General features: G+C 36.6%; 1 protein-coding gene across 1 annotated transcript; it reads right to left on the bottom strand.

Annotated features, from left to right (window-relative positions):
* Positions 1-1410: 1410 nt before the first annotated feature.
* Positions 1411-4642, bottom strand: CXCL8 (C-X-C motif chemokine ligand 8). Its single transcript, XM_050790976.1, has 4 exons — positions 4426-4642; positions 3455-3590; positions 3100-3183; positions 1411-2688 (listed from the first exon to the last, which is right to left on the bottom strand). The coding sequence occupies exons 1-4, from the start codon at positions 4487-4489 to the stop codon at positions 2667-2669; spliced, it is 306 nt and encodes a 101-aa protein (XP_050646933.1). The 5' UTR covers positions 4490-4642; the 3' UTR covers positions 1411-2666.
* Positions 4643-14952: the final 10310 nt, after the last annotated feature.

Raw genomic sequence — 14952 nt, 5'->3', positions numbered from 1 at the left:
ACAAACTTGGAATTAAGCTTTCTTTGGACAACCAATGAGAAAATTTGTCTTCAGCAGACCATCACTAAACTAAATTCTAAGGATGTCTTTGTGGTCGAAAGAAACTAGTATAAAAGGCCTGGGATAAAATACAAGAAAGAATGGAAAACAAATGAATTGGTAAATATTCAGGTAAATCTACATACCTACATACAAGCAGACTTGTGGAGCTCTCAAAAAGAAGCGAACTTAAAATACCCAGCAACGGCCGGGCGCAGTGGCTCAAGCCTGTAATCCCAGCACTTTGGGAGGCCGAGACGGGCGGATCACGAGGTCAGGAGACCGAGACCATCCTGACTAACACAGTGAAACCCCATCTCTACTAAAAAAAAATACAAAAAACTAGCCGGGCGAGGTGGTAGTCCCAGCTACTTGGGAGGGTGAGGCAGGAGAATGGCGTAAACCCGGGAGGCGGAGCTTGCAGTGAGCTGAGATCCAGCCGCTGCACTCCAGCCTGGGTGACAGAGCGAGACTCCGTCTCAACAACAACAAAAAAATACCCAGCAACAATAGCATATGAGCTAGAAGGTGCATAAATGTAAAAGTTCTAAAATCCTTGTTTTTTGAGTAGGAATAGAAAGGTAAATGTTGATACATTGATTTTTTTGAAACATTGATTGTTATTCTTCATCATTTCCAGAAAGATTTTTGCCATTGTCATTTCAAATGTTGTCTCTGACCCTTTGCTCTCTCTTCTGCTTGTGACAATCCAATTAGACATCTATGAGAGCTTACACCTGTATCCTCCACGCCTTTTGACTTCTTTTTCCAAATTTCTACCTCTTTATCTCTCCTATAAGAATTCCAGATAAAGTTCTTCGGTTCTATTTTCTAGTTTTCTAATTGTATTTTCAACTGTGTCTAATTTGTTATAAAATTTATCCACTGAAATTTTGTAGTTAAATAATTATGTTTTTACTTCTCAGAGTATTGTTTGATTTGTTTGTAAATATGCTTAGCCTTTAACCATATTTTAAATTTCTTTGCCTCATGCATGTCAGTTTTACTTCTCAGTTACTGATAAGCAACTTATAATATGTACTCTCTTTCCTCTTTAAATGTCCAGCTATGCTAAAGCGTACAGACATACAAACTGGTTAATCGAAATCTGAAGACAGACTTATTAGCAAAATAGTATACAGTGGGAAGTTGAAAACATTTCCAACATTCTGTGAGGACACTACTGTTTGTAACCCATTTCTGGAAAGGAGTTCTGTTTTCTAAAAATAAAAGTTTGTAATTTTCCATAGAGTAAACAAAATGCTAAGGGGAAGCATTTATATTTTCTAAATCAAAGTATAATTTTAAATACAAACAAAGAGAATCGCAATAAGCCCAATAAGCTAAAACTAAAAAAAGACAAACACTTGATTACTTTGACAACAAATTATATTTTAAATGTTTCATATTTACATTTATATTTCCGTACAATCAGAAACAGTAGAAAAAATTTGGGGAACACAAAAAACATCTTAAAGTTAAAAATTAAAGCCTTGTATTAAAAAGTGCAATCATTTAAATAATATTATAAGAATCTATTTGTACATAATAAATAAGTTCAACCAGGAAGAAATTACTAATATTGACTGTGGAGTTTTGGCTGTTTTAATAGTTCTAACTCATTATTCCGTAATTCAGCACAGCACTGCATAACATAGTTGGCAATGACAAGACCGGGAGTATCAAACTAGTATTGATAGTTCAATTAAAATTTCAGATAAATAATAATGTACTTATACTAAAAAATTATTTGTTGTTTATCTGAAATGAAAATTTAACTGGATGTCCAATTGTTTGTTTAATCTGAAAACTCTGATCAAAATTTATCTAATAAAATGTCATTTAATATCTAAAATAAAATAAATTTACTATAACATCTTTATAACTATTCAATCAATGATTCTTCATCTTCTATTTTTCCAAATTCTTGCACAAATATTTGATGCTTAAATAAATACATAAATAATAAATAGGTAAATAAGTTACACTTGAAAATAATTTATATTACAATGAAAAAACTTAAAGTGCTTCCACATGTCCTCACAACATCCCTGTGTGGTAAGATGGTGGCTAATACTTTTTCCACTTAGAAATAAAGGAGAAACTAAGGCACAGTGGAACAAGGATTTATGGATCCTGGCTAGCAGACTAGGGTTGCCAGATTTAACAGAAAAAAATCCAGGATTTCCAGCTAAATTTGACTTTATGGCAAAATTTATTGTCCCATCATCTGCATGTGATGCTTCAAATATCACATTCTAGCAAACCCATTCAATTCCTGAAATTAAAGGTCAGCTATTCTGTTGGCCCTTGACCTCAATTTTGCTATTTGTATATTCTCCCGTGCAATATCTAGGAAAATTCTTATATTTAAAAATTATTTGTTGTTTGCTGTAGATTCAAATAAATATTATTTTACATATAAGTATGTTCCAGATATTGCATGGTACAATGTAAACCTATTCATTGTTTACTGAAATTCAAATTTAACCAGGCATCTTGTATTTTATCTGGCAACCCTACAACAGACCCACACAATACATGAAGTGTTGAAGTAGATTTGCTTGAAGTTTCTTTGGCATCTTCACTGAGGAATTCTTGGATACCATGGAGAATATATTGTTTTTTTATGGATTTTGATTCTCAGCCCTAAAATAAAATTAAAAATTTAAAGATGGACTATGTTTAATAAGAAGGAAAGTAGGGTTCTTGAAAACTCAATATAGTCTTTGACATTCATGTGTTAGAAATGCTCTATATTCTCAACTATAAATAGGGAGATCAGAGAATTTATCCTCTAAAATAGGACACTACTGGGAGTGACAAGGAACTTTACTAAGAGTATAGGACACAAGTTTAAACCCAGAATTTCCTGGGCAAACTATATATGGTCTTTCCGGTCATGAGCACAAGAAACTCACGATTGATGTTATTTTATTTTAACCAAAAAGGCAGATACCTAATGAAGATTTTTAGCAGCAGAAAGAAATTTATAGGCTGACTTTGGACTATATGTCTCAGGATAAATGAAGAATTTAAATTAAAAAATATATAACTTACCTCTTCACAAACTTCTCCACAACCCTCTGCACCCATGGTTCCTTGGGGTCCAGACAGAGCTCTCTTCCATCGGAAAGTTTTACACTGAAATAAGAGAGAAATGGTTCAGATTAATATTTAATTTTTCCATTCAAATCATGATTCCTTAAGTCAGGCATAAAGTCTAAGTCCAAAATAACATTTATAGTAGTTGTAGAAGCTACCATATTTAAATGCCATGTAGACAAATATTTTTATTTTGTTTTGTTTCACTTACTACTGTAATCCTAACACCTAGAACTTTCCTAAATATTTCCACATTCCTTAATTATAAGTTTGCTAAAACAAAATATCTAATCTTTTTTAAAGTACTTACATAATTTCTGTATTGGCACAGTGTGGTCCACTCTCAATCACTCTCAGTTCTTTGATAAATTTGGGGTGGAAAGGTTTGGAGTACGTCTTTATGCACTCACATCTAAGTTCTTTAGCACTCCTTGGCAAAACTGCACCTGTTGGGGGAAAAAGTGATTAAGGATTGATTTTATCAACAGGCACAGCTCTGCCAGCTACTTCCTTTCTAATTCCAATATGATTATTTGGAGACTGTAGAAAGCATCATATTTCTAGTAAACTCATTTCTGACATTGAAAGCCAGATATTCTCCTACCCCTTGACCTCAATTAGTTCTTTGTTTTTAAAAACAGTCATAACTGACAACATTGAACGACTTTCTGTATAAAGAGTTAGAGTTCTTTTTGTACAATATCAACATCTTCATGGTATTTTTGTCTGGTCAATATTGCATAATCTTCTGTGATACCACAGTGTTATTTCTAGTAGGCAAGCTAAGACTCTCCAACATAGAAATTGCCTTCAGAAAGAATTAACAGAAATACATAAATAAGTTGTATGGACCTGGTCTATAATCAGGGTATCTTTAAACCAGACAGGAATTAATGACAAGTTTGAGGCTTGTCAATGAAATACTACATGGAGTAGAATTGTCTGAGTTACCTTGCTGAACTCAATATTAATACATAATATAAGTATCCATGGTTCTCAATAGGATATACTGTAAATTATTTATTTATGTTAAATATATGCATGCTACATGGTATAAATTATAAAAGCAGAATGTTTATGTTGATCAAACTTTATACTTTCCTAAGAGTTATATAGATATAGTTTTTTTAAATCTTCAATTTAACATTAATTGACTGCTAAGATTATATTCTGTTTCTGAATAAAAAGGATACTTGTTATCAAAGCATCAAGACTAGCTTTGCTATCTGAGGATCACATTTAGACATAGGAAAACTCTGTAGGTCAGAAAGATGTGCTTACCTTCACACAGAGCTGCAGAAAGCAGGAAGGCTGCCAAGAGAGCCACCGCCAGCTTGGAAGTCATGTTTACACAGAGCGAGATGGTTCCTTCCGGTGGTTTGTTCCTGGCTCTTGTCCTAGAAGCTTGTGTGCTCTGCTGTCTCTGAAAGTTTGTGCCTTATGGAGTGCTCTGGTGGCTTTTTATATCATCTCCCCACTAGAGAACTTATGCATCCTCATCTTTTCATTATGTCAGAGGAAATTCCACAATTTGCAACTGATGGCCCATCCCCTCAGGGCAAACCTGAGTCATCACACTTCCTATTTGTTCCTTATCAAGTACTCAGTATGATGAAAGTTTTCTTTGATCTTTAAAATAATTTAATTTTAACACACATCTTTTTAAATACTGAAGCTCCACAATTTGATGAATTATCAATTGTATCCTTTTTCATTTCTAGATAACTTTATCATAGTACCATGTGACAGATATAATACTAGAGTGGCAGGTGTTAGAACAAGATCATGGATGGTTTTCTTTTAATGGCATAATTTTTTTTATTCAGTTAATTACAGATGCTATCATGACGGTGAAGATAAGCCAGCCAATCATTTTATGGGGGAGATAATTTATAATAAATCATTTTCTAAGCATGTTAGAGAGTTTCTAGGAACTGTTAGTGTTCTTAGGTGGCATATTACAACTTTTCAAAAGATTTAGTTTTCTACTGTATGTTAACAGAGTGATGGGGCACACCTGCTTCACATAGAAATCAGTTCTACAAACATTTATGGAGTAACTTTCTGAGTAATGTGGGGGATCTAGAAATAGATAAGACTAAGTACTTGTTCTTAAAGAGTTTGGTCTATCAGAAGAAAAAAGCAATATAAGGACTGACTATATAGCAGAATAGACAAGTATGTTTATGGTCTGGGAAGCAGTGCACTGGAGCTGTTTGGTTGGGGTGGGAAAGAGGTGTATCTAATGGAAAGGTGTATGCTTAGTGGAAAGAGCATCTGGGTTCAAACTCTGGTTCAGCCACCCTTGCTTCATGCTCTTTATCCAAGGACACCAAGACTGACCTCTGAGGACCCATGATCACTAGCGAAACGGATGGAGTGAGAAATTTCAATGAGTCATTAAAAGGTGGCTTTATGTCCTAGTGTCCTTTCAAGAAAGGTCTTGGATTCCGTCGATAAAGAGCACCAAGGAAGGGTCCTTATGATAATAAAAGTCTGTTCCCTTCTGGGCAAGTACGCGATTTATAAATAATTCACCTTGATGTAACGGTTCTTTATTTTCAGAAAGTACGACAGAGCAGTGAATTTGCCCACACTGTGAACACACTGTGGAGGGGAAATGCCATTTTCAAATGCCTTCCACAAAGGTTTGTCTGTTTCTGCACAATCATGTTTCTTTTTGTTATCTTTCTCCAACCAACCTAAGGCTTGATGATAAAGTAGTGCCTGGGTTACATTACATTCTATAGCAAAGTAAATGTTTATTCTATATAATGTAGCTCCTATAGTTTTTAACTCTAGTATTTCAGAACCTTCATTATTCATTTAATATGTGTTGTGTATCTGCTAATGTCACTTATTGTAGGAGATTCACTTATTGTGAATGCTATGTAAATAGATATAGTACCTGACTCAAGGGAGTCTGTTGTCTAGTGCAGAATATGGGCAATTAGTTACACAAGTAAGTAATATATAGTGATGAGTGTTACAATACAGGTAATTACAGGAAGTTCTAGAATCAAACAAACATGACCTTTGAGGTAGTTTTGATGAATGAAGGTTTTCTGAAGAAACAACTTCAAAAGTGTTACCTATATTGTTAATGAGGAGAAGAAAGACCAATGGGACTTCTTTGCTAGTACAGGACAAGAAGTACAGGACAATGAAATGTAGGCAAACAGGGCCCATTTTGGTTCCTCAAACTATTTAGCATACGGAACAGAGTGTTTGGAGTGACAAGAAGAGAAAGCTTGGGCCGGATATGTGAAAAAGACCTATATCTTAAAGAAAACTCCAAGTTTCTTTGCTTCAGTGATGTTGGCATGTTGAGCAAAGACACATTCTCATATGGACATAACCTGGCGTGACTGATTCAGTTCACTATCATTAAGACGCACTCATACAGCATCACTAAGACATTCAGAGTTCTAAGGATGTGCAAAGACTTCTTTCCTTTTCCCTAAAGGTTGCCTTTGTATTTGTGGTGAGCCTTACTTACATAGGCACCTCCTTTTCCTCCTTATTTTCATGTCACTATATCTCCCTCTCATTCTCTTCGCATGGGCCCAACTTTATCCTGGTATCATCCTTAAAGGTTGAGCTAATGAGTTCTACTTAACCTTGATGCTTACATTTTTTTAAAAGAATGAAGCCTTTCCAAGGCAAAAAGACCTCTTTTGCAAATGTTGTTTATCTCTCACAATGTAACCTTCGGTGCATTATGTCTTAGGACCCTCTCCACCAGAAGTGGGAATGGACAAAGATGAAGTGATTACAGGAGCATTGATTCTATCTTGTCTCACTTCTGTAAAGATAACCATTTGAGTCCTTGTATAATGAGTAGAAGGACTAAATGGGCTCTGGTGGGGGAAAAAAAAAAAAAAAGCAGGCCTAAGTATCCTTTTTAAGGATATTCTGCTTTAAAATAGAGCAAAGTGGGGTACAAAGTTTAACTAAAGTGCCACGCTAGACATAAATACTGTTTATTTACATCCCATTTGGCTCCTGAGTCATAAGAATCATTTGATAAGCAGAGAATAGCCCCTAGTGATCCTCATCAGACGTTGATGAAGTCTATCACCCAAGAAAGGGAAGAGCTCAAGAAAGAACAACAAAGATGGCCTCTACTTTTCCCGTACTAATACATAACTCTTCTTCCATCAAACTCCATGAAACTCAGTGTTTGGCTATGCAAAATCTTCTAAATCCCCTCCCAGGACTTTTTTGTAAGCCTGAACAAAGTTGTATTCGTATAACAAAGCAAAATGTGGTGGGAAAAATGTGGTGTGAGCTTTGAAGTGAAATGAACTTGGTTTTAAATCTTGTTCCATGGTTTATTAATCAGGAGATCTTGGGCAAGCTGATTCTATGCCCATGGTTCACCTCCTGCTGCTAAAATCTGAGATCCCTTCAGAGCTGCCTTCTCAGTCTCAGGAGCAGTCTCAGCTCTCACCTGGGTTTTTTTTTTCCCTTTGAGGAAATTAGTCCCAGCTCAGCAATCCTCTAGGTTAAAAGAATCATAAACAGAATGCTTAGCATATATTAGTGAGTTTGACTTATGATGTTGTTAATGCTAAGAGTCATAAACATACTGTCCACTAAAATTTTAGTCAGTAAAACTCAGAGTTAGTGGAAAGATTTAAAACATGTTCTTAGCTCTGTACTTTATGTGATAACTTGATCTTCTCCAGTACCCCAAGACCATATCAGTTTCATCTCCAAATTCAAATGTCTCCAGTTAACAGTTTGTAACAATACTGGGCAAAGTTGGTTCATGTTGCTAAAAGTGTCCTACCTTAAAAAAAAAAAAAAAATCTTGCTAATTGGAGAGGCAAACAGCTGAACACATTGGATTTGAGCAACATCAAGTCAGAATAACTTAAATTTAAGGGTATGCATGGGTGTTGGAATAAGACAAACCTGCCTTCAAGCCTCACCCCTCCGCTTATTATTAGCCAAACAATCATAGGCAGTTCTTTAATCTGACTGTGTTTCAGTTACTTCATCTATACAATGATAATAACACAGTTCCAAAAGATCACCATGAGAATTAAATGAGGAAACATAATGAAAATGCTCTGACTAGCACCTGGCACATTGGAGGTACTCAATAAATGTCTGCATCTTTTTCCTCTAGACTATCACTTCAGTCACCCTTATCTTTTCCTCGAGTTAGAGCACCACATTTCTTTTTAAAAGCTTACCACTCAAAAAGTAAAGCTGTATTAACACAATAGATCTCTTAAAGCTTATGTCTAGATGCTTTATTTTCTTCCACTATATAAGCTTTCTTTTTTAATGCCTAATAATTCCATTCACATTAGCATGTAAAAAAAAGTACTATAACCATTAATATGAATGCCATTTCTAATACTATCCAAATCTGTGGAGTTTGGAGTTTGAAATTTGAAGTTTAGGTTTAGGGGAAGACACCAGTTGTATAAATAGGCATTTATTAGGGACTTAGAAAATCTAAGATCAGCTGATCTTCAATATGAAAAAAAAATCAAATGCAAATATTTATGTGTAGCCATTTATTTTCTTTGTTAAATTTACTAAAAAAAAATAAAAATAAAAAATAAAGGACTTGCTGTGGTGGCTCATGCCTATTATCCCAGCAGTTTGGAAGGCCAATTCAGGTGGAGCACTTGAGCCCAGGAGTTCTAGCAGTCTGGGCAACATGATGAAACTCTGTCTCTACAAAAATATGCAAATATTAGCCGGGCATGGTGGTGCATGCCTGTAGTCCCAGCTACTCAGGAGGCTGAGGTGGGAAGATCACTTGAGCCAGGGAGGTTGAGGCTGCAGGGAGCTGTTATCATGCTACAGTACTCCAGCCTAGGCGACAGAGAGCCTGTTGCAAAAAAAAAAAAAAGTAAAACAAAATTATATATAGACCTAATTTCTTAATTAGATTTATTCTAAAACATTTAGGCATTATTTTCTCCAATATTTACAAAAAAAACAAAAAAGGTATCTTTGACATGACAGTGATCACGTTACGTGTTACTAGGATTTCTTTCCAAAAAGATAGGAAATGAGATCACTTGGCAAAAAGGGAAGTTGCTATGTTAGAAATGACTGAACTGATGCATGCATTTAATTGTGTCTTGTGGTAAACAAGACTCACACCAGGCAATAAGTCAAATGACTACGCGAAAAAAAGAAAGTTTTCATGGTGGTTATGATTCTGCAGTGATATGTAGTGATATTTTTCTTATTTTCTCAAAAGTTTATTTATTATTTTGATTTATTATTTTTATAAATAGATGTAAAAATTTTAAAAGCTCAGTTGAGGTAAATCTCTTAGCAACTTGAAGAAAGTGGCTTAGGTAAAAAAAAAAAAAACAGTTATTATGCTGCAATTTCTATATTTTGTTTCTCACAACTCTCTTAAAACTTTGATTTTTAAAGTTTTTGTTTCATAACATGAGCTTCACCTTAACTTCATCTTTCTCCTCACTTTGGCCTTAGGGGTGACTGAAGTATTTAAGACAAAGTTTAACCCACATACACATTCCACATTGATGGATTCCATTGAAATGACGAGCTCTCCACCCATTTGTGTAACTGTTTATTGCTATTTGTCTCATCCACTTGACTGGAAATTCCACAAAATCAGAGACTATAGCTGCTTTATGTAAACTGTGTTCCAGCTTCCAGATTAGTGCCTGAATGTAACAAGTGTTCTACAAACATTTCTTGAACAAAAGCAGAAATTTCCCAGTTCTTGCAACCTATCCAAACAAGAACAAAGTCAACGAAAGAAAACAAAAACGCTTATCTTTGTTTTTGTTCTCCCTTGGGGACAATTATTTTCTTTCCATGAACAGGGAAGAACTTAGCATGGAAAATACAGTTTTAGTTAGTGCTCTAGTTTAGCAGTGGTGAATAGATAAAGCGGTAAACAGTGCAGCCAAATAGCAGTTTCATTCTACTGGTGAATTAACCATCTGATCTCTTCCAGGCTTCTTGAAGGCAAGGGTAAGAAATAACAGGTTAGGATATAGTAGCATAAAGGATGGTGAGCAGCATGCAGGAAGTCCTGGCAACTGAAGTCCACCACTGGGGAGGGGCTCTGCTGCTTCCTCTTTCCCATCACCTGCATTTTACAGAACTATGGAGAGTCCAGGGGACCACACACTGTTTCTGGAGGCCAGGGAGTGAATATAAATGGTGTTCTATAAGTTTTGTCTAATTAACCTTGACTGTGCTAAGACTAAACAATTTAACTTCCATTTTAAGCATTATCTCAGTGATTCTTAACCTTTCTTATTTTAACCATTTAAGTCTTTGAAAATATAAGGAAAGTTTTATACCTTCTGCTCAGCCCCAAGGATGAATGCTGTGCATAAAGTTTCAGGGAGTTTACTGAACTCCCTTACAAACCCCTAAGGGCTAAAATCGGTAAAGGGTAAGTTGGAGTTATTACATTTGACAATAATGAGCTAATCCTATATATACTATCTTTAAGTCACGTCAATTGAAAGAGAAATGGCATTTCCTGACTGGTCCTTGCTCTTTCTGGATATGTCCAGGACAGAATTCAGAAGACGTTTTTTGAAGTTGTCAAAGGAGAAAAGTGGAGATGGATAAGGAGAAGAATGAGGAGGAGGAGAACACTCATGGTATACAAAGTCAAGATATGAGTGACCTTTCATATTCTTGTCATCTATAGAAGTAATACCCAAATCCATCTAGAAAAAGATCAAAACTGAGTAGTACTTTCAACTGAGGCAGTCTCCTTCACAAATCTACTGGAAAGCAGTGTCAATGGCAAAAGGAAGCTGAAGAAAAGGGTTACATTTTAATTCTTCAATAAGTTTCTTCATTTCCCCCAAATAGACATATAATTCAAGAAGAGCTACATAATTATTTCACATAAAAAGAAAACAAACTTAAAAAATAATTCAGATTGTGTATGAGTTTTGAGATATGGGCCAATCTCTCAGCATTCCTTAAATTTACAGCAAAATAAGGACATAAAATTTCTTTACCTCTTTCAGTATAATCTGGTGCCCCCAAATTATCTGATTTCCAGATTTGAGCCCTTTTCATTTTTAGGTGGCTTATTCTCTCATCTAGATCATTTAGAATGTATTTTGACTGCATCACCTTACTTGTCTAGATTAAATCCCTCCATGAGGTCCCCAAACCAGGAAGGAAGAAATCAACACTCACAGATGTTATTGGAGTTTTGAAACAAAGGAAAAACTGTCTGCTTCAAACTTACTGGATGAACTTTTTATGAACTTCCTTTCCCCCAAGAGTGGGAGGTGGACCTGGAAAACACGACTGGCACCATCTCCTACAAAGCTGGATATAAAAGCAAAATGGGAAGGGTGGGTGGGGGAGGTAGGCAAGAAATAACACATCCAGCCAGAAAGGACCATGAAAGCAAATCATTAAGAGACTCAAAGATAAATGAAGCAGGTGCTAGAAAGCCAAGGTTAATGAGAAAAATTAAAAATTGCACATTTCTTTTCTAGGTTTGACTTGCTTGGACTTTAGCAATGGGTATACAAAGTTCTCACTCAAGAATAATTGTACTTACAGAATCTTATTACTGAGCACTTCATGTTTTATTTTTGTAATATTCACAACAACCCTATATTTTGGTATTAAATATTCCCATTTAAAAGATGAGAAAACAAACTTGGGGTAAGTATTTAATAACTTGCAGAAGGTCATCCAGCAAGTAGGAAACAGAGTTAGGATTAGAACCTAAGCAAAGAGTCCAGAATTCTGTGCTGTCTCAGAGGGTTTCTCTCATGTGTCTGTAAGTCTTACAGATTTTCCTTTGAGCACATTTATCTTCTTTCTCCCCTCATCTCCTGCCAGAGTAGATTTAGAAGGCTGGAGAAGAGAATCTTGATTCAGTGAGGGGAGAGGGACATCATAACCCAGTAGAAGGACCAGTCCTTCCTATCAAGTCCTCAGGTTTTTCATTTGTAAAATGATGGGGTTTGCCTATACAGCTCCTCTGACTGTTTTATTATCCTGTAAGCTAAGGTATGTGAAATGGAGAACTTCCTCTGGGAAACTTGCCTACTTGAGCAGAAGAGGACACTTACCCAACCGTCAGATTTAGCAAAACTGTAAGAGAATATGTACTTGTCCTTCAACGTGGCTAACTAAACATTGCCATTTGCAAAGTTCTCATCCACCAAGAGGAGAAGGGCATGGGTTCAATGAAGTAAGGAGCTGGAATTGGAGGCCATGGGGATGGTGTGTATTACCATCAGACTCCTATTCCCTGCCCCCAAGAACAGAAGGAAACGCTTCCTGCGCTCTTCTCTTGCCGACACCGTTTCCTCTTGCTTGATTTCCTCATGACCCTCAGACAAGTTGCAACTGTTTGACCCATTGTTGTGAAACAAGTAATGTGGCTGGAGTTGGAAAAATAACGAAGAAAAAAAGTAAGAAAGAAGGAAATAAACCCAACTGATTTGCTCTGAAGCAAAAACATCAAACTTAATGAATATTGCTTGAAAGTATATGTAGAGAGGCTTAACTTTCCCGTCACTCATCCATTTAAAAGATATTTACAGAACACTTTTTATATCCCAAACACTTTTCTAGGTGCTTGGGAAAGGTTAATGAATATCACAAATAGAAATGCCTACCCTTAGGAAGTGCCTTAGGTGAATAAATACTATGGAAAAATAAACACAAAGCAGATGGAGGGATAAGGGGAGTCAGGTGTGTGAGGAGTTAGCAGACTGCAGCATTGGAGAGTCAGAGGAAGCCTCCTTGAGAGATTGATGCCAAGCTACAAATAGAAAAAATAGGAGTCGGCTCTGACTATGTGGGCGAGCATTCCAGGCAAAGGGACAGTGAGAGTTAACAGTCAGTTGGGAGCATGCCTGGTGTGTGTGAAGAACAGTAAGGAGGCCAGTGTAGCTGGAGCAGGGAGAGCTGGTGAATGGGAAAGGAGGACAGATAGCAAGTGGCCACACCAGATAGGACTTGTGGGTCATAGCAAGGATTCCAGCTTTCACTCTGTGGGGAGAACCATTGCAGTGTCTTTGGAAAATCAGTGACATCTCTGACAGCTAGGGTAAAAAGGGGTATGGCAGGAGGAGGAGAAGCAAAGCAGGATGACCTGTTAGAGGGCACGATGGAAATCCAGAAGAGAGATGATAATTGTTTACATTAGACAAGCGTGGTGACTAGTGGTCAGATTCTGGATAATTTAAGGTAGAGACTGCACAAAACTCTGAAGGACTGGGTATAAGACATGAGAAAAAGACAAAAGTCACAGATAATGAAGACTTCAGGTGTGAGCAATCGGAAGGATGGAGCAACTAAACTAAAGTTGCAGAATTATTTGAATGTGGGGCAACTCTTGCTTGATAGAGCTCTTCTGACCACATCCTGAGTGGAGATCCTCAATTAGGCCCATAGTTGTGTGACCTAGTGGCTATGGCTGGCGGTGGAAAAAATGAGGAGGCACGGAAGCAGGTAATATTTCCGGTCTTCCAGTTCCTGTACTGGGTTCTTTGTAAAAGTTAATTCATTTAATTCTTATCACAAATTTATGTGTTTGGTGCTATTACCTCCATTTTTATGGTTAAGAAAACAGGCTTGGAGAGGTAAAATTGTACACACATAGCAAGCAAGCAACTGGGCCCAAACCTGAATTTAAATCAGCACCCAGGTCTCTGGCCCCAAAGCCGGAGCCCTCTTCCCTCTGCAGAATGAAGGCCAGTCTGGGTAGAGCTCTGGCAGCCCACTTAGTATTCACGTCCCAGTGGCCCAAGTCTTGAAAACTAATTTAACAAAACTCTTTTAAGCTTAGTAAACAAGGTTGCAAGAGCATCAGGAAAAGTTTCTCATGGGTCTGAGTTTTGTGCTTAAAAGAGTGAAACATGCCCAGTGACCTCATCTCTATTAAATCTACTCAATGAAATCTGTGGTTTGTAAACAGTTTATCAAATGGGTGTGGTGGGAGGAGAATATTTGTCCAGGGCTTTACATTCACAAAAAACCCTTAAAGCTGATCTTCGGTGTTATTAACAAATAAGGTCAAGCTGTCAGTCACAGAGATATATTGATAAGACTGAAAACAGAAGACACATAATACTTAACTTTTATATCTTATCCTGTCCTGATCATAGAATCTTAATATACTATGAAGTGCTTATACTTTTAATACCATAAATACATTGCAATATATTTGTGCAATCTAAACATGTTAATCTATTAAATATAGACAATTAATGTATTTGTAAAAGTTTAACTTTGTTGTGACATTTCTTCTCTGCTTTCTAATACTGATATTATTTAAAAAGAAGAATAAGAAAAGAAAGGAGATGACTCAGGTCCCCCTTGACCTTCACAAGGGCTCTGTAGTAGAAGCTTACAACACAGCAAGCCACCATCTACCTTAATAAATATACCACGGTGACGGAAAAAGAAATTCAGGAAAAATGACACATTTTTCTCTTTTCTGTGGTAAGTAAGTGTTCCAAGTACAGGTCTGAAGCTCTGCACAAATTCCACCTTGGATGTTTTTGGAATCTTGGAGCTTGGTAAGGTAATGTGTAGTAAGCCTTTAATCATATCTAGTTGACAATATAGAAAGATTTCTAAATGGAAAATGCTCAAACCAGACATCCTTCTGATAGTCAGTATATCCTAATATAAGCCCCACCTTGTGGTCAGAAGGCAGCACTGTCACACTCCCACCACAGAACTGCTGAGAGGTAAGGCTAGGAGAGTTTCAGGAAATGCAGCCAGGATCTTAGGCAAGCACGTTGTCCTCTATTCCTCAGCTTTTCTCATTTCTCTGGAATGGTACCAGTT

This window comes from Macaca thibetana, chromosome 5, assembly GCF_024542745.1.
Source record: "Macaca thibetana thibetana isolate TM-01 chromosome 5, ASM2454274v1, whole genome shotgun sequence".
Classification (NCBI taxonomy): domain Eukaryota; kingdom Metazoa; phylum Chordata; class Mammalia; order Primates; family Cercopithecidae; genus Macaca; species Macaca thibetana.
This window is presented reverse-complemented; position numbering and strand designations above follow the sequence as displayed.

Excerpts from the sequence above, each read along its gene's own strand:
- CXCL8 (XM_050790976.1), bottom strand. The coding sequence starts at position 4,489 with ATGACTTCCAAGCTGGCGGTGGCTCTCTTGGCAGCCTTCCTGCTTTCT. Across the intron at positions 3,591-4,425 it reads TTCTGCAGCTCTGTGTGAAG|GTGCAGTTTTGCCAAGGAGT; the intron begins GTAAGCACATCT and ends TTCCCCCAACAG. Across the intron at positions 2,689-3,099 it reads GTGGAGAAGTTTGTGAAGAG|GGCTGAGAATCAAAATCCAT; the intron begins GTAAGTTATATA and ends ATTTTATTTTAG.